The sequence below is a fragment of the Aedes aegypti genome, chromosome 1, assembly GCF_002204515.2.
Source record: "Aedes aegypti strain LVP_AGWG chromosome 1, AaegL5.0 Primary Assembly, whole genome shotgun sequence".
In the NCBI taxonomy this organism is placed as follows: domain Eukaryota; kingdom Metazoa; phylum Arthropoda; class Insecta; order Diptera; family Culicidae; genus Aedes; species Aedes aegypti.
In genome coordinates this window covers 60,134,765-60,160,232 of record NC_035107.1, presented here as the reverse complement: position 1 = coordinate 60,160,232, position 25,468 = coordinate 60,134,765, and the positions used below count along the sequence as shown (strand labels likewise).

Below are 25,468 nucleotides of genomic sequence, written 5' to 3'. Positions count from 1 at the left end.
TTGTTCTAAAGTCAATTCATGATGATTATACTCAGCTTTTGGATTGTTGGAGAAAAGAAATAGAGGATCATAAATAATTCAAAACAAAAATGTGTAGAGCAATATCTTGTTAAGAAATTATAAAATCAAAATGATATCTGACAAGCTTATTGATTGACCATCAAATAAATAAATATAACGATATACTCTGACTAATGACGAAGGATCACACAAACAAAAAACCAACAACTAGCATCGAATTCTCGACCTTCAGTATACACAAAGCGTTTTCGATTTTAAACCTTGGGTCAAAGTTGACCCAACTCGCAATAAACGAACAAAAACGGATCCAAGTTCGAGTAATATCGACTGTGCCATTTATACATTCGAAATGTCAGCCGCACAATTTCACTAAATTTTATTTCTTCGGATACAAAAATATAAAATAATGTCTCAATAATGATCCAATGAATAATGCCGAATACTTTCATAAACATCTTTTGTTACTAATTGTTACTAATATGCAATAAACAAAAACGCCAACAAAATAGCTAACAATTCGACTAGTCTATAAAATATACTTTTAAACGAACCAAATTGATCAATTTTGCAACACGCAGCTAGTCGCAGTTTTCGATGACAGCTGGGTCTATAATGACATTGATGATTTGCCATCCTTATCAATCGTGGTTTTTTTTATCAGCACAGCTGATGTGCGGGGATTTATTTGTGTTTCTGTTTTTTGAGTGTTAGAAGTGATTTCTTGAACGGAAAAAAAGTTTGAATATCTATATTAACCCGTGAAGTGCATCGTCGGTTGTGATGGACTGTGAAATTGAACTTTGTGAAGGTTTGTTGTAAATAATTCAATAGGAGGATAACCAAAAAAATAGACTGGAAACTGTAGACAGAGTGCGAGCTAATGTTTATGTTGATAGCACTGCGAAAACAAAACCAGCTTACGATAGACGGCTTTTGTGTAGTTGTTCACGTTACTCTGCTCAAACGTTGCAAAACAAAGTATGTGATGAACTCCACGGCAAAATGTTCCAAATCACCAAAGCGAACACAACTAATCGGTGTTGAGGAACACTTTATGAAATAATAATGGTGAAAGTAAGAAAATTGTTCCTATCACAGACAACAAATTTTTAATGTCAAATTACTCAATTTCTGCTATTCAAATCGAAACTGATCGGAATCCATAAATTCCATTACTCGAATTAATCCGTATATTTAAAGCACAAATATTTAGTGTCAGGTGCTTCATAGCCGACCAGCTACAGTTGTGTTCAGAATAATAGTAGTGAAAGCCGATTTTCATACAAAATGCTCAACTTTGGCATGCTGTAACTTTGTTTCCATATGAGAAATCAGGATGAAATTTTGGCAGTGAACTACAAATATACTCAATTTCATTATCATAAATTTAGAAAGTTTTCACACTACCGGCTAAAAAGTTAAGCACCAGGTGAAATCGCTCAAAATAATAGTAGTTTTTCTTTTGTAAATTTTTGTACAGCAACAATTTTGTAAAAAATTGGATTGTTTATACATATAAAGCTTGGGTGGAAATGGTTAAAACGATGAGTAAAGAAAAATTCAAAAACTCAAAATGAAGCAGATATTAAAATTATTAAAACTACTATTATTTTGAGCGATTTCACCTGGTGCTTAACTTTTTAGCCGGTAGTGTGAATATTTTCAAATCTTGAGATAATGAAATTGAGTATATTTGTAGTTCACTGCCAAAATTTCATGCCGATTGCTCATATGGAAACAAAGTTACAGCACGCCAAAGTTGAGCATTTTGTATGAAAATCGGCTTTCACTACTATTATTCTGAACACAACTGTATATGAAAGTAATCAAATCGAAAAAAGCAACATTTTTGGTTATTCTTGTCCATATTAAGCACCGGAATGGCCACCGCAGAAACAGTATATGGGACGATTAGGTTTCAGCACCAAAACTAGTCATATGAAGGCTTAATCGTTATGATTTTGAATATCTGTGACTTTGTGATTGGTGGACGGAAATGTGCTTGGAGTGCGTTGCGAACTTTGGTGCCAGAACGCAGATGGATGAAGCGGAGCAAGCTTCTCGGTCTGCGTTTTGTGCGATGTAGGGGGACTGGGGGTAGTTTGCCCACGTTAAGGAGAACAGCGATTTTGAATGTGAAAAACATTATTTTATGCTCTATTTTAATTATGGTCGGATAGACAAACATGTTTTCTACCCAATAGTAGAAACAGCTATCCATTTCAACTTCTCTGGGGTTTATAAATTAATTTAAAAAAAATGCTTGCTTGACTGCATATGTATTGTTTTGCGGGGCAAAATGCCCCGCTTGAGTTCGGCGTTAGCCATGCTGTAAACGAACGCACATAATCATGCTTGAATATGTGTTGCATACATCCGGGCGTTTGTTAAGATGTTATTGTTTAATAATAGTATACATGCGGATGCGAAAAATGTACATTTGTAAGGTTTCAATTTTTGCGTAACTTCAACGTGGCATTACGTTTGGTAGAATTTGAATTCAAACGGCTGTTTTGGTGTTACGAAATAGGGGTGGGCGTTTTGCCCCCAGAGTTGATTAAAGTTTAGGTCCTTCAATAAGTGTTTTGAGGGCAAATTTAACATATGTTTTGCACGTAATACAAACTATGACAGTGCACAAGTTCGCTCTCGGCAATAGTTTCAGAAATTTGGGTATTTATCGACCTAAAAAATGATATTGCAAATCGCATAAAATTGCAACGAAAACAGCGAAAAACGTTTTTATACGATTTTATCGATTTGGTTGAGAAAAACACATCAAAACATATTAGGTAAAGCATTTTTATCAATTTTCTATGATCTAGGGTGAAAAAAAAGCATTCTAAAACACATCGTTCGTCCAAATCGATGGTGGCGCGTTTTGCCCCCTATGGGCATATTACCCTCAGTTCCCCTACTTGCGGTTTCTATTTTTGGGGCGAGAAAGCGGTAGTCATGCTTGACTTTTTGCCTGACATACTTAGTACAAATATGACACACATTCGAAGTCATTTACCTTTGAACTCTATGGCTGAAGTGCACTCGCACAATTTCTCACCGCACAACTAGCTATCTTTACAAAGCCTACACGGGAATACGGTTGGACAATTAATACGAGTCAAAGTACACTTCACGTTCAACTACTTACAACTACAGTCAACCCTCCATGAGTCGATATTGAAGGGACCATCGACTCATGGAAATATCGAGTCATGGAACAGCAATGCTATGGAAAGCTGTTTGAGGGGACCATCATAATAACCATGAAATTTAATTTTTAGTATAGTTCCATGAGTCGATATCGAGTAATGGAACATCGACTCATGGAGGTTTAACTGTACAACACCACGGAATCTACACTACTTCGCGATCCGTCATCTGCCACGATCTCTGCGACTCCTCAGATAGGACACCCTGGTATGGCTCCAGGAAACGGAAGCTCATCGGTCTTCGTTAATCATGTTCGTGCAGCTATAGTTCGGGGTAAAGAAACTATAAGCAAAGAAGCGAAATGTTCCAATTGGAATTCCAAGTTTACTGTCAATGTCATTCCAATCGAGCAGGAGACTTGTCAAAAACTTTTTCACACAAGCTGAAAACGGCTCACACAAAAATGTTGCCGTCCACGAAAATTTTGCTTCTTCTGAAGTAGCATATTTTCTGAATACATGAGTGTCGATTGCAATTTTCATGCTTTGCATAAAGAATGCTCTTATCATTACATTGGTTTTCCACACATTCAGTCAATTTTTCATTCGTTACCCAAACCTGTGAAAATTCAACACATAAAACCTGTGACTCACTTTTAGCGTGGGATTCAACATTGGCAGTGCTGCGTAATAGATTCGGCATAGTTGCTAGCTGATTTATTTTGAATATGAGTCGTCTCTTTATAATTTAGACTCTTTAGTTCGGGGTTCCCTAGCCAAAGAGGTTTACCTCTCTACGGATAGACAAGTTGCATGCAATTCTGAATATCGTTCGTATCATTTAGGTTTTCATAATGCCCAGGTAACTTTTGTTGGTAATTATTTAAATGAATTTCAATTTAATTAAATACATTTCAATAGAACAGCAATAAGTAAATAAACAATTGACATATAACAAAAAGGGCTACCGTTACTGTCAGCCATCTTATAATATTGTGGAAGAATCACTCGGAATGCTAATGTGGCGTTCGCAACGAACGCGACTTACCTCAACGGAGATATGTCACTGACTGACTTGATGTGACGCGATTGGAAGACCTGTTTCGACGCAGCTTGAGTCAACCGGAGTTGATGTGAGTAACCCTGATATCAGTATGTAGTCATCCCTCAGTTATGGATAGCAAACGGATATGGATCTGAGTTGGATTAAAACGGGAATATCTCATCAAATACAATTGCAATTTTGTAAAAAACATTTTACCTACGTAAACAATAAATCTGCACAGCATCGCAATCAATGATAATACCTATCCCGACCAACCAGTTTTCAGATTTCTTTATAGATCTTTGTCCAACGATGGTGATCTCCAACAATTCAAAACAAATTGGTATCGATCGCTATCGAAAATCACTGACTGGTTGACCGGGATGCTTAAGTATATTTTTTTCCATCCGTATGAAATAAAATGTCAACCGTATTCTCAGAAGCGTTGATTCATAACTGTAGGGCATTGAAACCCATACCACAGTTATGAAACAAAGATAATACGATTCCGAAAGAAACGCCAAAACGTAGGGTAACCAATATATTTTGGACCCCCTGAGCCATTTTCCTTCACATTTACCAATTTGATTATAAAGACCAACTCAATTCGCATGCCATTTGGAATGATAGGACTATTCCGCACTTGCATCAACCGTTTCTACATAAAAAATGTGTTTATTCTATCTGAAATTAATTTAATTTAATCGATTCATCCATGCAACCGTTACAACACGTTACACACCGAAATTGAAGCCGTCAGAAATTTTTCAAATGTAAACATAAACTTTTTTCAAATTTCTGAACTAAAATCGTAAAACTCCTCCGGTTTTCCATTGTCAATCGATTGAAGAGACTATGGCCAAGCATATTATGTAACCAGTGTCGTGGACTTAGTCGCCAAACAATAAAAAATGCCTGGTGTCCAAAATATATAGTTTGAGGGTCCAAAATGTATTGGTGTGTCCGAAATAATGAAATACAGTGCTTCACAATTCAATTATTTTCGACGTATTTTGGATCGTACATGACCGTATGGGCATTTTTGTCTCGTAGACGAAGTTTCTTTTTCTATATTTTGACATGTTATTCAAGTTGGTTACGCTGTGCAACTTATTGATTGGAACAAAAATCTAACATCACTTCCTTAGGGGGTCCAAAATACGACCGTTACCCTATGCTTTCACTAACACAACATTCGTTTACCTCACCGATAAATTGCTGTTATAGTGTTTTGGTCCATAAAACGTGTAGATTTTATCCACAATGAGGATCCTCCTGGATTCGATAATTCCATCAGGAACTCCAACTAAATTTTCTCCAAGGATTCCATCAGAAGTTCCCACAGGGATTCCAGCAGTAGTTCCTCTAGGGATCAGGAGTTATTCTAGGGAATTGAACACGATTTCGTTCTGGAATTCCATCACGAGTACTTCTAAAGATTCAATCATGAATTCCACGAAGGATTCCATCGGAAGTTCCACTAGGGATTCCATTAAGAGTTCTTCTAGGGATACCATCAAGAATTTCTCCAGGGATTTTATCAGGAATTGCTCTAGAAATTCTTCAGGGATTGCACCTGGTTTCCATCAGGAGTTTCTCTAGCAATTCCATCGGAAGTTTCTCCAAAGATTCCTTCAGGAGTTATTCTAGAGATTCCAACAGGAATTCCATTAGGAGTTCCTCTAGGGATTCCATCAGGAGTTCTTCTCGGGATTTCATCAGGAGTTCCTCCAATGATTCCATCAGGATTTCTTTCCAGAATATCTTTAGAAATTCATCCGAAGATTCCATCAGGAGTTCCTATAGGGATTCTATAAGGAGTAGCTTTCATCAGAGTTCTTCTGGGGATTTCATCAGGAGTTTCCCAAGGAATCCATTAAAAAGTCCTTTAGAAAGTCCACCTGGAGTTCCTGCAAGGATTTTGTCATGAGTTCCTCCAGAAATCATATCAGAGGTTCCTCGAGGAATTCTATCAGGATTTCTTCTAGGGATATCATAAGGAATTCCACTATGGATTCTATCAGGATTTACATCAGGAATCCCAAAGGGATTTTATCAGGAGAATTCTTAAAGAGATTTCTTCAGGGGTTCATATAAGAATTCCACGTGGAATCCCGGATATCAGGAGTTCCTTCAGAGATTGCACCTGGAATTCCTCTAGAGATTATATCAGGGGTTCCTCAAGGAATTCCATCAGGATTTCTTCATGGGATTCTACAAGGAGTTTCGCCAGGCATGTTATCAGGAATCCTTCCAGGGATTTCAGCAGGAGTTCCTTCAGAGATTCCATTAGAAGTTCGTCCAAGGATTACATCAAAAGTTTTTCTAGGGATTACAGCAGGAGTTCCTCCAGGGATTTAATCATGTGTTCTTCTAGGGATTTTATCAGGAGTTTCTTCAGGGTTTCCATTTGAGTTCCTTCTGAGATTCCACTTGGAATTTCTACAGAAATTCTATCAAGAGTTTCTCTAATGATTCCATCAAGAGTTTCTCTAGGGATTTCATCAAGTGTTCTTCATGTTCCCAATTTCATTGGGCGTTTCTGCAGGGATTCCATCAGAATTTCTTCCATGGATTCCATTAGAACTACTTTTGAGATTGCATTATAAAATCCTCCTTGGATTCCATCAGAAGTTCTGTCAGGGGTTCCATCAGGAATTCTTTCAAAGGTTCCTCTAGGGCTATTCTGGGTTTCTATTACGAATTCCTTGTTAAGGAATTCCACCAGAATTTCCTTCAGAGGTTTATCTAGGGGATTCTTCAAGAGATTCCTCCAGAAACTCCTATAGGGTGTGACATGTGCAGCCCACATGTCATTCCATTCCTTATCGATTCTATATTTCCAGCAGACCACACCAGTGGAATCCTGCTGAGAAATTGTCTTTCTCGGCGTTGAATCTTCAGTTCAATGCCTGCACATGTTCAGTCAGCATTTATGACGACAAACGAAAGTGTCGTTTTACTCATGCATTGAACCGTACTGTTACCAAGTGTACAGTCGTTAATTTAAAGAAATATATCTGTCCCTTTTTCGCATGGACAACGATCGCTGATTAGTGATCGTTGTCGATGATTACATGTATCGGTGCTTCAAGTGCCTCCAGTAGGACGTTGTAGGAGTTACCAAAATTTGAATAAAACATTCCAGTATGAACCTTAAAGGTGCGCGGTCTTGATTTAAATCCGAAATACCAGAAACCGCTACAAGGGATTTCTCCCGGAATTAATCAAAGAATGCCTCCCAACATTTCTCAAAGAATTAATCCTTAACGAATTCTTCCTTGAATATCTCCAAGATTCTCGAGGGTTATCAGGAATTCCTCCAGGGATTTTACAAGAAATTTACTATAAGGATTTCATCATCGGAATTACTCATGAGATTGCTTCCGGAATTTCTCAAAGGATTTCCCTCGCAATTGATCATGGGATTCATCCCGGAATTCCTTAAGTAATCAATCCTGGAAATCTTCAAGGGATTCATTTGGTTTTTTTTCAAGGAATTTCTCGTGCAATATCTCCAGGAATTCTTAAGGGTTTTCAGGAATTCCTCCAACAATTTTACCAAAAAATTTCTATGAGGATTTGACTGGATTGGAAATTTACAAGTATATTACCAGTGACTCTATCAGAAGTTCAGTGGAAGATCTAAAATGTCTAAGGTAATTCCTGGTGGATTCCTTGGAAAAAATCCGTCAAGAAATACTGGAAAGAATTGATGGATAAATTTCTTTTAGGAATCCTTGGAGAAATTTCTGGTAGATTCTTGAAGTAATTCCTGCAAGGCTTCTTGGAGGAACTCCTTGATGAATCATTGGAGAATTGTAAGAGTTCTCTGGAATGTAGAGAATAAGGCTTTATAATGTACAGAAATGCATTGAGCGTGCATTCGAACAGTTTATAGCTAGCTCAAAATTGGTTAGAGTGTTAGAACCGTTTGAAATTTGAATAGAATTGATGATTATGATGACGAATGACTATAGCTGTGTAAGTGCATCTTGCGATGCAGATGAATGGCTCGGCGAACGGATAATCGTCGTTGAAAGTTAGAAAAAAGAAAGGGAGAAGGTGAGAGGAGATTGGCTGTGAGTTTTCGGTCGGGACGATTCGAGGGGTAGAAGAAATATTTTTCAGTCTAAAAAGTAGTTTTGCGAAGAGAGGTTTGCAGTGCTTAATTCTTAGTTTTGCACGCGGTTATTTTTGATACGGTTTGTTCACTACATGGAGGAGTAAATCTCTGCATGTACTTCTGTAGAAATGTTTGAAGGTATTTCTAGAGAAAATCGGTGAAGGATTTTTTTTTGGAGGAATTACTAGGGAAATCACTGGAAGAATTACTGAAACATTTTCGATGAGAGCAATTCATCGTGGAAATACTTGGTGAAATTTTGATGGAATTCCTTGTGCTTATTCTGCGCGGCATGTGAGTCGAGACGACTCGTTCTCACCGCGAGTGACGTGAGACGACTAATGTTAATCAAATGGGAGCGAGTCGACAATTGTCACCTCATTCGACTCGTGTCACCTCACACGCCGCGCAGAATAAGCACGCCTGTATTAATTTCATGGAAGGGATTTCTTGAGAAATCTCTAAGAATTTTTAGAGGTATTCCTGACTGAATAGCAGGGAAAAATTTTGATAAATTTTTGATAAATTTTTGATAAATTCTGTTTAGAAATTCCTGAAGGAATTTGTAAATACATCTTTGGAGGATTTTTTGGTGGAATTCTTGAAAAAAGCATTGGATGAATTACTGAAGAAATCCCTCGGGAAGTTGTGTAAATCCTTGGAAGAATCTGTAGACATCTCATTGTGGAATTTAAGGAGGAAGCTCTGAAAAAAATCCTGGTGAAATTCTTGGGGGAATTCCTGGTGATGTATTTCTTATGGAATCCCTCGAGAAGTATCTGAAAGAATTCGTGATGTAATTCCAGGGCAATGCGTGATGAAATCATTGGAGTTGCATCAATGGTTGCATCAACATAAATCGATTTGACTAACATGGGTGGCGGAATCAATGTTGGTCAAACCGTCTGAGCATCTGTGGGCTGCATAATGCTCAGTCTGTCGCCCCCAAGTTTGTCAAACCAATTCATGTTTGTACGACCGCTTGACGAACTGTATAATCTTGTTGCACCAACATTAATGTGACCGGAATGGAGAATATTTTCTACCGTTGATTTTTGATTGACTGTTGTTCCCGTGAATGCGAAAAAGCTAGAAACTGCTTCCGATATCAATCGGGTGAAACAAAAATCGATAAGTAACTTATGAAGAATCAAGACAAACTAATTAAAAATGTTATTTGTGTGGAATTTTAGCTAATCATTGTCCATTGGTATTTGTCCAATGGCTACATTCGTACCAGGATTCAATATTTAAGTTTCCAGTAAAGAGGGAGAGATTCCTTCAGAATATCCTACAATGAATAGAATTGAAAATCAAAAACTTCCTACAGGGGTTTCTTAAGAAATTTCACCAGGGAATTCTAGATATTTACATCAGAAATTTATCCGGAAATTACTACAAAAAAAATGCCCACCAAATTATTCAAGTTATCCCTCCTTTAGAAAATCTTTTAAAAATTGCACCAGAAATTCGTCCGCAAAATCCTCCAGGAATTCCTTCAGTGATTTATCTAGAAATCCTATTAGGGATTACTACATGAGGTATAAGACTTCTTTGAAAAAAAAAAGAATTATTCCAGAAAATCCACAAGCGACTGCACCAGGATTACCGCTAAAAATTTCTTTAGAAAATCCTCCTAGATTCCAGAAGAAATGCCCTCAGGGAGCATGCAAAATTTTCTATTCGTTCCTTAAAATAATCCACCATAAGTAAACATAGCAAATTGCTTCACAAATTTTTTTATGAATTCCTAAAGTTTTATTTTATTACTTCACCGAAAAAAATCAACCAAATTCATTCCAAAATTACGCCAGGAATTCCTGAGGAAGTTGCATCATCAGAGACTCTTCATGAACTCCTCCCACATATGATGGAAGAAATGCTTTCACAAATTCTACCATGATTTCCTCAAGAACATCCTCTATCATTTCTGTCAGAAATTCTTAAAGAAAATAACTTTTGGGATTCCTTCAGCAAATTTTCCAGGGGTTTCAAAAGTCATAAAAAACTTTTCTTATATGCGTGTTATGGGCCAAGGTTTAAGCTAAAAATAAAATCATTTTGATTTTCGAGCTACGGAAAAATGCACAATTCCAAAATGCACCCCGTCTAAAGGCGGGGTTGGGTATTAGAGGGTTAATAGAGCCTGCTTCTGACTTTTTAAAGAACTCTTCATCAAATTTCTTGACACATTCACCCAGAAAAACCTCTATGAATTCGTTCTGAAATTCCTCTGGGAATGTATCCTTTAATTCTTCCTGGAATTTCTCTTAAAAAAATCTACAGGGAATCCACTAGAAATTCTTCTAAGGATTTTTTCAGAAATTTATGCACAGGAACCCTTCATTTTTTTACAGAGATTCCTCTACGATTCTTTAAAAGTACACCAGAGATTTTTACAGAATTTCCTTAAAGATTTTCTTCAGCAGTTCCTTTAGAAATTCATCATATAATATCTCTAGAATATTTATAACTAATTCTTTCAGGTTGTTTTCCATGAACTTCTCTATGATTAGCTTCAGGAAATTTCTGTATGAATTACTGCAAGGACTTTTACAAAAATTCCACCAGAAATACGTCCAGAATTATTTCCAGAAGGTACTTCGGAACCTACTCCATTTATTCCTCCAGAGATTGCTTCTGAAATTTTACAATCTTTTTCTAGAATTCACTTCAAAGCTTCCACCGGAAATTTCCAGAGATTCTATCAGAAGTTTCTTCATTAATTCCGTAAGTATTCTTTCGGTATTCGGTCAGTAACTATTTCTAGAATTCTTGAAGGCATTCCTTTAAAAACATTCTTGATAAATTATTCTAGAATATCTACAAGAATTCCTATGTAACATAAGTAACTGAACAATAGTTTATTCATTCTAAGAGCTACTTTTCAGCAAAAATGTTCAATGGGTTGTTTCAGAAATTTCTCCAAAAATTTCCCCAGGGAGACATCCAGCAATTTTTTTCATGATTTTTTTCCTGGAAAATAGCCAAAAATTACTTGATTACTTGATGATTTTCACCGGCTATTCCTACGCAAAAATTTTCCCGCGTTTTCTCCGAAATTATTCCAGATATTCTCCATGGAATTCTTCTGGAGGTACGTTCGGAATTCTTCCAACGATTTCTCCAGATATACCACCGTCAGGAATTACTCCGGAAAATCATAAAGGGATTTCAGAGTCTTACAGAAATTCCTCCGAAGACTCCTCTCGTAATATTTTACACTTATAAGGTTTAATCACCGCATGACTTTATTATTATGGCAATTCATTGGCTTTTGTCGGTGAATGCAATACCTATACTCAGAGAACGTTACTCCCTTTCACTCTAAGTATAGGTATTGCATTCACCGAAAAAGCCAATAAATTGCCATAATAATCTCGTAATATTTGAAATGATTTCTACAGAGGTTTCTTCAGGTGTTCTTCCAGGAATTTCTTTGGAATTTTTTCAACAAATTTATTTCAAAATTACTTGGAAAATTCTTCCAGTTATTCCTCATTCTTTTTTTCATCAAAACTTTTCCGGAAAAATTTCTGTGAGATTCCATTGTGCGATTGTTCTAGGTGTAGGAATGTAGATGAATTTCTTAAGTAAGGCCTAAAGAATTACTTGAAGATATTCTTTGTGGAATCGCTTGAGATACTTCTCTGAAGGAATTTTAAAAAAAGACAATTTACACCGTCTTCAGCCAAAGGCTGCACAGACTGAACAATCACGAACACTAGGCAACGGACAACACATAACACCCAGTAGCCCAGTGATGAATTTTTCGATTGACGAGAAGTTTCCACCGACTGGAGCGGGAATCGAACCCACGCTTCGTGGCACAATATGCCTAAACGTCTGATGCCGCTAACCGCAAGGCCACGAGGCCCAATTTCTACAAGAACACCATAAGAAATCCCTGCAAATATTCCTGGAGCATTTTCTGAAAGATTTTCTAGATGAATTCCTTGCGGTTTTCATGGAGAAATTTCCAAACGGAGTAGGAATCTCAACTAGAATCGCAGGAAGAAATCCTAATAATAATTCTAGGTGGAATTGCTGGAAACCCCCTAGATGAATTCTCAGAGGAAATCCTCTAAGAATTCCTAATGAAGTTCTTTAGGAAAATTGTACAAATTTCTGAAGTAGTTTGTGGTACGATCTCTAAAGGAATTTCCTGAGAAATCTCGGTATTTTTAGAAGGAATTCCTTAATTAAATTCCACAGGAAGTTTGGATGAGAACCTTGGAAATTGTTTTGAAAGGATAACTGAAGAAAATTCTACATGAAATCCTGGCATTATTTCTGAAAGAGCCTCTACAGGAGTTTTGGAACTTTTCTTAAGCGATTCCTAAAGTAAACCCTAGAGCATTTTTTGGGAGAAATCCCTTGAGTAGTTTATGGAAAAAGTGGATTTTGTAAAACATCCCTGGAAGATTTTCTGAGACATTTCTGAATCCCTGTATAAAATTCCGAATTAATTACTGGAGGAAATCCTGCCGGAATTTATGTAAGAACCCCTGGAGACACGTTTGGAGGAAGCCCTGGAATAATTTCTGAATAAATTTCTTATGGACTTTCTCAAAAATCCCGAGAGAATTTTTTGACGGAAATCCTGTAGAAATTCTTGGACAAATCTCTGGAGGAAACCTTACGTTTTGAGGAATAACTGGGAGAAATTCTTCAATAATAAAATGGAGATTGTATCCCGTTTGGCATAAAGTCGTTTGGCATAAGGTCGTTTGGCATAATGGCCGTTTGGCATAATGATTGAGTTAGAATGAATATCGGCATTTTCGAAGCCTTTACCGAGATCAGCACCACTGAGCCCATAGCAAAAAGAACAGTATCGTTAAGTTGTTGCGATATACATATTTGAAAATAGTAAATTGGCAAAGAAAGTTCGCAGTTATTAAAAAAGGGAACGCACATATTTTGCTGCAGATCAAGCTCTGTCCCAGTTTGTACGTAACACTTGATGAAAATTACTTGGTAGAAGAAGGAAAAATTTATTTGCAAAATATTAAAAGCTCTTATCCAAAGATCTATTATTGCAGCATAATGCAAAAATAGCGTATATACGAGAGCAGATTATTTTTCGTTTAAAATGTGAAAGGCTCTAACACTACATATCTTCTCACAACATAACTCAAATGAACAACACATTTTTGAAAGAAAATATATGTGGCAAAACTTTTGAACGATTCAATATAAATTTTAATTTTGAAAGTGTACATCAAAAACACTGTCTATTATCGAAAGGAGTGAAAATTTGTGATTGAAGTAATAATTTTCCAGCTTATGTTGAAAGGAGATCTTGTGTTTGCAAAAAAATATGTTGAATATTTACAGGTTCTAAAGTAATTATTATTCTAACAGCACATATTGCAAGAATTGCGAAATATATAAATGGTAAACATTTAGCTTGACTAAATAATATAATTTAAAACAGTATAAATATAAAGAACAGCCTATTTTTAGAAGAAGGCAAAATTTATGATTAAATCAATAAAAGATTGGACGCCAAAAACTATTGCGGCATAATAAAACGAAAAGACATCAAAAATTGCGTTCAGAATCATAGCTCTTGTCCTACTTTTCCCCGAATGTCATTTCTCTGAATGTCGGTTCCCCGAATGCCAGTTCCTAGAATGATTCGTTTCCCCGAAAAGTGATGCAGTTTAAATAGGTGCTATAATAGTCTTTAGTGGCTAGAAGGTGAACGAGCAAGAACGATAAGCAATCAAAAGAAGCTGGTATTGTATGAGTATGAGTGCCACAAACTTTTCGGGGAAGTGGACTTTTTGTTGAAGCGGGATATTCGGGGAACTGGTATTCGGAATACTGGCGTTCGGGGTAACGACATTCGGAGAACCGACATTACGGGAAAAGTAGCACAACCCATCAAAGTAACTGCAGTAATCGATTTCTCTTTTCAATGATAACTTGAGCAAATCAATGTTATCAATTGCCGCCATTTTGGCTGTTGGGAACAACAAAATATCTAAAAAATAATGACATCTTAAAAGAACAGCCTATGTATAAAAGAAGGTGAAATTTGTTTCAATTTCAAATGAACAGTTTCTATGCCTATAATTGGTTACATCATATTTAAAAAAAAACAATTTTTGAACGAAGGATAAATTAGTGTCAAATATATCAAAATCTTCTGTGCAAAAATTTATTCCAATACCGGATCTCAAAAGAAGAATTAAGCGTAGCATAGCATAGACTGACTGTACATGTCAATGGTTGCTACTCCGTGATTGATCGGAACTGGTAAGAATTGCACTACGATCCAAATGAATAAGGGATGGGAGTTTCCGCTTACTCTCGAAGTACAATTTTAGCAGATCTAATATTATCGATCAATAACGGCGCCGGCCAAGTCCTTACAGTCAGTTGGGATGGGGAAGGAATGTTAGGGTGTAATGATTGTTGCTTCTAGAGACCGAGAATACCTCTGCATCTCCACAATCACCACGGGAATGGTGTTTATTAGTGAGGGAGGAAAAGATCTGGGATTCACCTCTGGTCGATGATGCGATCCATGGACAAGGGGAAAATATACGACTTATATTTAAAGTTCGTTTTGTATTTTTGTCTCGAGAAGTTTTTGGTAGAATCTTTAAAAAATACGTCAACATCTATAATGTCGAACAATTCAAAAGACGTTTTTATTAATGACGAAAACTGAAAATTACATGTATATATTTTAAATTATATGAAACAGGAATAATGCCGACACTTGTAGTGACGAACCATACATAGTTTGTTTGAAAATTACATATGCGTATTACTGTGCATTTTGTCTCGATATGGTAGAAGTTTTTAAAAATACGTCAACATTCACAATGTCGAACAATTCAAAAGATAATTTTTAATAATGTCAAAAAGAGAAAAATATATGTATATTGAAATTGTATAAGAAAAAAGCATAATGCCGACACTTATAGTGACGAACCATACAAAGTTTGTTTTAATATTACATAAAAGTTACGCTTTAAAGAAAAAATGTGTTATCATAAGCATGAAACGAACTCACTAGTTGGTAATCCATTTTCGACTGAACACAAAACTGAGACTGACAGCAAAACTTCTTGCCGTCCCGAAAACAAACCGTCTTGCTTGGGCCTTCCCAAATACCTACCCAGCAAGACGCTCCAAAACAGGAAAAAAAAAAACAATTCTCCGGCAACGAAAACACGCGCGAAACCGCGAGTAAAATCTATCGGAAGACGCAAAACCGAACTGTCCTGCTTGGGCTTTACGAAGCACTACCCGGATTTCAAAAGAAGAATTAATGTTTGAAAGAAGGGTAATTTCTGCATAAATTATAAAATATTAATGACATAACTTTCCTAATATGCTTTAGTTTATTCAAGAGCATATGTTTGTAGAATAAAGTGACATTTTGTATCAATTATTGTCAATTATTGACTCCAAAACAAGCCCGAATCTCATCTCAAGAAATTCTTGGTTTCAGACTCATTATGCAAAACGACTATTATGCCAAACGACCATTATGCCAAACGACCGTTATGCCAAACGACTTTATGCCAAATGACCATTATGCCAAACGACTTTATCCCAAATGACCTACCACTGGAGGAATATACGGAGTAATGTTTGCAAATATCTCTGGAAAAATATCTGGAGGAATGCCTCAAAGATTTCCTGAAGTAATCCCTCGTGGATTTCATATAGGAATCTATGAAAGAATTTCTGAAGGAATTTCTCAACTTACATCTTGAGGAATTTTAGGGTTCCTTGGGAAGTCCCTCGTAGATTTTCTGAAAATTGTCCAGAAGAATATTTGAAAACCGCTGGAGAATGTTTCTGTAATTTCTGTAGAGATTCCTGAAGGAGGTTCTGAGAGAATATTTTCAGGATCTATGGAGGATTTTTCAAGATATGTCTAAAGAAAATCTTGAAAGAATTTCAAGAGATACATCTTCTAGCAACATAATAGTGCATTAGTCGAACAACCAACGATACAACCTATTAGACGCAGTGGCTATGTAAATCCTATACGACCAACTACTTCTAATAAGAAGGGGCCGTGGCCCCCTTTAGCCAGATAGCTATTTACGCCTATCAGACTAGTAACTTAGCAATTTTGTTTTTAGCACATATATCCTATATTTCCATGTAACTGAGAGTTCTGATGAAGGAAAATGTTTCCAACTTGGATTTGAGAATATCGAAATGATATCAAATTTTAGAAAATGTTCATCAATAACAGTTATCAAAATGTTACGTAAATTAAAATCTGATACCATTTTGATAAGATTATCAACACAGATTCTGCTCGGTAGATTTTTTTTAATTTAATTAATTTTTGAAATATGAATTTACTGACTAAGGTGTCCGGTACTAAGGAATCTCCCCCTATTACTGATTTTTAAAAGAAATCACCTAATATGAGGTCGAGAGATAACGATAAGTCTCACAAGCGACCCCTTGTAAACAACGCACACGTCACGTACAAGTGTTGATTTCACTCGAAAAAATAAGTTCATTTGTACTTAATATCGATTCAAATCCATCAAAACCCAAGTTCGACTAATCAGCGATTTCCTGCATCATTGTCAATGCCATAAAATGTTCACTAAAATGTGAGTCTTCTAATGCATGCCACCTGTCACAAGCTCATTTCAGTTGAAGCGATTACCAAAGAAAGAAGCCAATTACAAAAAATGCAAACTTATCGTACCAATGCATTCCAACACAGAAAAGAGCGAATGTGCAACATATGATATGGCGTTGACCATGACGCTTCTGACTCAGTCAATGCAATGCACTGATAAGAGCCTTTAATGCAGTCTCGCCCGCAGAGTTTCACCATCCGCCTTCGCCGAAGCGACAAACATAATGTAGGAAATGTGTCACACATTTCTCCGGTTTCCCTTTTACTACAAACGGAGAAAGATATATGCATGCAGTGTAGTAGGAAGGAATGTGTCTGGTTCACATGATCCGTGAAAGTACTTTTCCTTTGGCGTAGTTCAGCGTCTAGTGCGACACTTCCAAGGTTCAATCCAACCATGCTTCATGTTGACCATTCTGCCGTGACGTAACTTGTGTGCGGTCTTTCCGAGAAAGACGATGCAGCTGGATGCATTTCTCCCACACATGGACCGGCGGAGAAATGTGATAAGGCGCGCGCCGCACTTTCAACGCCTTTGCCAATCTGCTTCCAGTTGACCCAGTCCTGTTTGATTGTGCGGATCGTCAATCTACTGTCGGCTAACTTTCTCTCCTTCTCGTTTCCTGTTCTGTTTTTTGTTCCACATTTTCGGGGGGCGGTGCCATCCAAAATCTCGATGTCCCATTCGTTCGTCCGCAATCGGGTGCATCCGGGGCGACGCCTACAAGACGGCACCGAGTGTCAACCCATCCACACGATCCAGGACTTGCTGGAGTTCGAGCGCAATCCAGTCAGCTGGCGGAATTTGGTGCTGCCGATCACGCCTCGATCGCGATCGAGGTATCTTGGAGAACGTTACCAGGAGATCGACTTTGACGCCGGAGTGACGGACTTTGTGGATGATGGTAGCCGACCGCAGGTGCTGCTGTGCCATGACTTCAAGGGGAACTACTTGAGCGATCGGTTCGTCAATGGGACGACCGGTCAGGAATGGGTCGACTACCGGTTCTACAACTGGGCCGCGGTGGACATCTTCTGCTACTTTAGTCACAATTTTGTCACGATTCCGACGCTGCAGTGGCTGAACTGTGCCCACAAAAATGGCGTCAAGGTGATCGGGACGTTCATCGTCGAAGGTGGAAACGTCGAGAAGCTTAAGGATATTCTTCAGTCGGACGAGTTCATGCAGAAAGTCGCTGATGCGCTGATAACCGTGGCCAAGATCTGCCAGTTTCAGGTAAGGAGTTTTCAATTTTTTTTTGTTATCCATAGCTTTGCAAATTGATAAATGAGACTAAGCAGGAATAAGTACCCAAAAAAACAAAAACTAGACCAATCAGGAGCTAGGGAATACTAAAACAGTAATTTTATAACAATGTTTAGAAAGATTCCTCCAGAATCCAACCAGACACTTCTCAGAGGTCACTTCAAACTATTCTTACTATGTGGATTCGGGACATTATGCCAAGTATTAATCTAGCAGGGTTGGTAGCCAGTCACTTTTTGATGACCCTGTCACTATTTTCGTCCTGGTCACTGAAGAGTCATTACAGCAAAGTTTCCAGATTTTTTTTTACTAAAGCCACTATTTTCATGATCTTATGATAAAACAACAATTGTCTAGATCCGATTGCTGGAGTCAAATAGCAAGACAGTAATGTTTTATTTTTTCTCCTAAAAAAATGTTTAACTGTCGAGAATGGGACTGATTCTTTTATAACTGGAAGAATTGAGGTGAATATTTCTGACAGAATGTCTGAAATCTGTTTTGAAAGATTTTGGAGGAATTTGTGACAAAAGTTCTTGTAAAAATGTAAATCTTTAGTATCGACCCAATTTATTCCAATAGGCTTTGGCAGAAAACCAGTACAAGTTCCTGATTGAAATCATGGTGAAATTTCTGGACTAATTAGCGGCGAATAGAAGTGATTACTAATTATTTTGTTACGGGTCACTCCGTTTAGCATAATGGCGTTTGGCATAATTGTAGAATACAAATTCCTTTAATTAAGCAAAAAACTGCTGATAAACTGCTCGCGATCGTACATTCCGTTTTCAGTTATTGATACGGCATACTCCTAAGCTTCATTTTTCATTGAAACCAACAAAAAAAAAATCTTTTGGAATTGCATCATACATAACTTCCAGGGCCGTTAGGTCCGGGCAATTGAAGCGCATTTTAAACAAAAATGAGTCCAACGCCTAAGATACGCTATGTTATTTTTATAAAAAGGAACATGATGTTTTATAACACATCTTATGGTCCTGGATATTACTCAGAATCTTCCTTTTCAAATTATGCCAAACAACTCTTATATTAAAAGGAGTAGACCCGTTGTAGAAGAATCTCAACAAAATTATTTGAAGAAAGAATAATTCAGCTTAATTTCAATCAAAAATAATAATTCAATTTGTTTGAAACTTGTTCAAGTAATATTTTCAATAGTTCACCATGATACTCGTTCAAAATGCAATTTGAAAAAAAAAATTAAATAGTTCTACTGGAAATTTTAACAAATTCACCAGACATTAAGGATTCTAATTCAAATTATGCGTTCCTATTAGGAGTGCTTGAACAACCATTGTGGTGGTTTAGAATTCAATCAATGTTAAGGCTCCCCCAAATCTACGCGACTTTTTACGGCGACAGCGACAAAAAATCGTCGCGAATTCGTTGTTGTGTCGCTGCAAGCACTCTTCTATGAAACCATCTTGACTAACACGACGCGAATCGCTGCGAAATCGCGTCGCTGTGGCTTAGATGCGCTTATCAAACAGTGCACTGCCCAAAACTGCATATTTGTAACATTCGACAAAAGTAAGTACTTAAATGGAATACCAAGTGTGCATTTTATGGCAGTATGGGAAGAAACTAAAATTTCAAAAAAATACCAGGAACTCAAAAGTGCTTATTGGAAGCTGATATTTTGTACAATTCATATCGCATACTAGGTGTATCGTCAGAAAATAATTCTGATAGAAATTTCATTGCTATTACATTACGAGGCTCATTTATAGTCTCAATGTGACTGTTATGCGATTATAATTACCAATGTGACAAAACAACTTGGTATTTTTTTCGGTATTTTTTTCTAGAACAATCTCCTAGATTTCATTGAGCTGATCGAAAGTACCTATTTACCATTTGATGACTCTCCATGGTATTAACTAGGGCAAACGCTCCCTTAGTGGAGGTAGCTCCAATAGTGGAGGTAGTGTGTTTTGGCATGTTTCGCGCTAATAAATGATTATGTGATATTTTTGTATTATGTACGATGCGATATGTACGAAAATGATACAAGTAATCGAATAATATTCATGAAATTTAACCGTAAAACTATTTAAAACAATTATTTTGATTAATTTTTTTGCTCCTTTGCACCTATAGTGGTGCATCAGTACCCATAGTGGAGGGTCCCATAAGAAATCAATGGTTTGCGCCACTAAAGGAACCATCCTTAATATATACCTCCACTAAAGGAACAGTGTTCCTATTATTGATGCAAGGCTTTTTGCAGGGAAATTTCAAATGAATCGTGATTTTTATACATTTGAATGATAGAAGGATTTGAGATCTATCGAATGATACGTTAAAATAATATATTTCATGATCTTAACACCGTGTTTTAGCAGTTTTCCCTTAGGTGCACCACTAATGGTACACTTGCCCTACAATTTATCAAAAATGTCGAATGTGACTGTTATGCAGTTATGGGCAGTGCATGCAGCGAAACATCAGCGAAATCGCGACGATTTTTTGTCGCTGTCGCCGTAAAAAGTCGCTTAGATCTCGGGGAGCCTTTAGTCTTGACTGGCGAACTCGTCCAGGGCGAAAACAACAATGGTAAGAAACTGTTAGTCTTTCGTGATATTATTGTTTTGCATACTATACAGCCAACTCTTCAAAACTCAATATTGTAGGGACCATCGAGTTAGGGAGATATCGAGTTATAGAACACAAAACCAATGCAAATGCGATCCAAGAGATCATCGGGGTAGCCATGAAAACCAGCTTTTGCTATGGTTCATCTAACTCGATATCGAGATTCGAAATATCGAGTAAGGGAGAGTTAACTGTATTAAATTATTGTGATACGCATAAAATAATTTTCTATTTACTATGTCACATTTACCTGATTCAGTTTCTCTTGTTCCTCGAAAATGAATTACTACTCAGTATTGCAACGATTCCATACTTATGGTGGGTAGTGTATATCGTTACTAATTCTTCCTAAATGACAATCTTAAATTTACCCTCAAACTCTTCCAGGAATTTCTTTTCTCCAAATATTCGTTTTGCAACTATACTGCCGTGATTCCCAAGTTAGTCCCATCTGCATTTTCGTCAAAATTGAGTTGAGTTCAGTTTTCAACACATTCATTGCTCTTTCAGCTGCACTAATGAATCAATATGATTTGTTCGAAAAAATTAGGGAAAAACAGCAAGTCGAACTATGCCAAAATGAAAAATAACCGCACATCAGTCCCACAACAGATTTCCGCACTGTGTAACACAAAAAAGAATTGTGTTTTGATCATCTTTATGAAAGCAAGTTGAAAACATATTTTGTTTTCAGCATAGAGTTGTTGTCATAATTTGATATCATTTTATCATTGAAATATTCGATACCATATTTTGTTTTGGTTCTGCTATCATTTTAAATTTTTGGTAATGTTTGAATATTTAATTTTTATAAATTTATTCGTGCTACATGTATAAACACTCTGAGAATATAAAAATAAAGCATTTATTTTGTCGCAGACTCGTTTCAATATCAATCGAAAATATATATATATCTCAATGAGTTCTTATTTTGCTCTCCATGATAGCAGAGACAGTTTTCAGTTTGCTGTAACTGATAGCAAAAATAGTTTTCAATTTCATTTCATATGAACATTTTTTGCTCTTAGTTTTGATATTTTAACCTTTGAAACGACCAAAATGACAACCAACTGAGTTATTAAAATTCGCGACATCACAACATTAAAATATGTTTTCAATATGATCTCAAGCTTTGGTCGGGAACTCTCTTTTAAGTTAATATTTTGTTCATTTTAATTACTAAAGTCACTATTATTTTGTTGTCTGACTGCTACCAGTCCTGCTCTAAGCATTTTGGTTTTACCTACATTGATACCTTGATGACTACAGCGTAGCGTCAGGCCATTGCCGGGCGTATTGTAGAGCTCCATCTCCCTCGGTCTTGGGCGAACCTTCTCTAGTTGCCCCGAACGTTTATGGTCGCCAGGTCCTCTTCCACTGCGTACAGCCAGCGTATTCCGTGGTTCCGTACTAAATATGATTTTCGCAATTCTTTCTTCCGACATTCGCACTAAGTAACCAGCCCACTGAAGTCTGCCGTATTTTTTTTGTCGCCGCGCAGCATTTTCGAGTTTCCCACCGAGTATTGTCCGCAGCACTTTACGCTCGAAAACACCGAGAGCTTTCCGGTCTGACTTTTTCAACGTCCATACTTCGTACTCGTAGAGAGCCACCGGAAGAATCAATGTTTTATACAGGGCGAATTTTGTTTCCGTTTGCAAGCTGCGGGACCTATGCTGGTTACGAAAAAGGCCCTATTCGCAGCTGCAACACGTCTTTTCACTTCGCTGGAAACGTCGTTGTCACATGTCACAAGTGTTCCAAGGTAAACAAATTCTTTAACAACTTCAAACACATCCCCATCAAACACTACCTCAGCACCTACACCACCATGCCTGACTCTATCTCTACCTGCAACCATGTACTTCGTTTTGGTAGAATTAATGGTCAGGCCTATCCTCGCTGTCTCCCTCTTCAGAGGCACGAATGCCTCTTCCACTGACCTGCGATCGATTTCAATTAGGTCTATATCGTATGCAAAGCGGCCTTGTGATAATAGTGCCATTTCTCTGCACGTCAGATCTCCTAATAGCACCCTCGAGTGCAATGTTGAACAGTAAGTTCGAAAGTGCGTCTCCCTGCTTCAACACGTCTAACGTCATGAACGAGGTTGACACCTCGTCTGCGATCCGAACACTTGATTCCGAACCATCCAGCGTAGCACGTATCAGTCTAATTAGTTTCGCTGGAAAACCCTTGTTTAGACATTATCTGCCAAAACTCATTTCTTTTCACTGAGTCGTACGCCGCCTTGAAATCAATAAATAGAAGGTGAGTCTGAAAGTTATACTCCCGGAATTTGTGTAGGATCATTCGCAAGCTAAACATCTGGTCCGTTGTCGAAACGGACCAGCTTGGTATTCGCCGACGAAGGACTCCTCGAGCGGTCGCAGTCTGTTAAACAGGATGTGCGACAGAATTTTGTACGCCGAATTCAGCAGGGTAATTCCTCTGTAATTGGCACACTTCAGTCTGTACCCTTTCTTGTAGATAGGGCGAATGAGGCCATCCAACCAGCCGGCGGGCAATTCTTCGTCCTCCCCCCTCGTTCTTCAGCTCGCTGATAGCCTTTTTAACCTCTCCTATGGTCGGTGGGTCCACAGCTTGATCGTCGTCATCTATGTTCATCCTGTTCCTCGCTACATTTCCATTTCCACCGTTCAACAATTGTTGAAAGTGCTCCTTCCACCTGGCAGCCACCGCCGTTTTATCGGTCAGCAAATTCCCTTCTCGATCATTGCACATGGCGGTAGGGAAGGTATAAGCCAGTGCTGGAAAAGATCGCATTACGAAGCAGCTCACGAGTGTATACCAACGCATAACAAACATCACAGACTCGCGAACTGGCTAGGTGTGAGTAAGTCCGCATACGCCTGCTCGGGAGAACATGTCAAAAAAGTAGCAACAAGCTCGGGAAAGTTTACTCGCGAGTAACCTAGCAAGTTTTGATTTATTATGGTTCTGACAGACAAATTAATTGCATAACCATCAAGTCGACAGCAAACTACTAGTTTGTAGTCAAAAACCCTTGGAAGCCATAAATCTCAGAGGGGAAGCAGTTTTTTTTCCCCAAAAGCACTATATGACTCTGAACAGCTCCGAACGCGTTCACGAATCACTTTAGCTTCGGTTACTCGGGAACACGACAGATGCGAGTAAACCAGCGCTCTGACGCTCGGGAGCGTTTGGTTTTGTTTTTGTTCCAGTTCAGCAGAAATGTTCGCCACTTTCCATCACTGGTATAAGCTACCCGAGCAGAAGAAAATAACTACTGAATACTAAATTGAGTTATTCCATACCAGATAATTTCCAATACTACATACCTGAATGAGGTATGAATTAGCCCTGCATAAGAAGTAAAATACCTCAAAGAATATCTCAAGCATATTCTACGAACACCAAACTGATAACTAGATCAGGTATTGTAATACCTCAATAATACTTGATGGATTTTCATATAAAAATGAAATTTTTCAATTGTAGTTCAATACCTCCAGCAGACCTCAACAACTGTTTAATACCTCAATGAAGTATTTTTAATTGTTTTAAAGATTTTTTTCAATACCATTATAATACCAAATTGAGGTATTGACATCTGAACAATACCTAATTTTGGTATGCATAAGTTATTGGGGAGTTATTTGTTCCTCCTCGGGTATGCAGTTGGAAATGTCTGTGCTAAACAATCCACTGGTGATTTGCCTACATGTCCACTTTGAGTGTTTAAAATGTTGTGTAAGCTTAAGTATGAACTACTGAATTCATTTTTGATATCATACAGCATAGCAAGTATAGTTTTTTTTGCTCATAAAACCGTTTATTCTCAAATAATGTGCTTATTTCAAGGAAATTGCCTGCATTTAGGCGTATTAGGCAGATTTTCAAAGTATAATTTTGCAATAAAATGATCAAATATTGGAGTTGTAAGAATTTTGACATCATTTTCAGATTCAGGAGACCCAAATTTAGTGGAAGGAGATTTTTTTTATTCTTGAACCTGCCTTTTTTTATTCTTGATCAATTTCGCCCCAATGTGCCATTTTATTTTTTTGATATTTGAATTATTTTTTATGATATGTTAAATATTATTTCATGAAAAGTCGATTACATAAACAGATCAATGGAGTACTAATTCCAAAATTTATTAGACAATATTTGCATTCTGAAGGATAACACAACAAAAAGTAGTAACATAGTGATCAATTTGCCCCCGGATTACCGTAAAGTGCAGTTAAGGAAAAAACGATTCAAACGGTGAATTGAAAATGAGCATTGCATCAACAAAAACGCTTTATGAAACGATCGTTAGCAAATCTGTTGTAGATCATGGGAAAATATAAACTAGACTGTCTTCATAATTTACAAATGTGATTCAATTCGTATAGGGGAAAGTAGAGCAGCTATCTTTCGCACCAGATGCAGCAATGTTGCCTGTTCAGAAGATAAATGAGCACTGTAGAAGAATTTGCGATTGGATGTAAACCAATAACTAATTACTGAGGCGTCCGATTTGAAAACGGTCTTCGGCAAAGTTGTAGCTGACGAATGTATCTTACATTATCAACGTTGCTCTTATACTCAAGAGCACATGGGCAAACACTATGAC

The 25,468-nt window shown here is 37.4% G+C and overlaps 1 protein-coding gene across 2 annotated transcripts in view; it reads left to right on the top strand.

Annotated features, from left to right (window-relative positions):
• The first annotated feature begins 649 nt into the window (after positions 1-649).
• LOC5576074 (cytosolic endo-beta-N-acetylglucosaminidase) overlaps positions 650-25,468 on the top strand; it is a 49,114-nt gene continuing 24,295 nt past the window's right edge. Inside the window, exons 1-2 of one of the 2 annotated variants that reach the window (XM_021857634.1) lie at positions 650-829; positions 17,708-18,216. In XM_021857634.1, coding sequence (XP_021713326.1) covers positions 802-829; positions 17,708-18,216 — 537 coding nt within the window. In that variant the 5' untranslated portion in view covers positions 650-801. Of the gene's footprint in view, positions 830-17,416; positions 18,217-25,468 lie in introns of those variants that run through there. The other variant, XM_021857639.1, reaches the window with a different exon arrangement.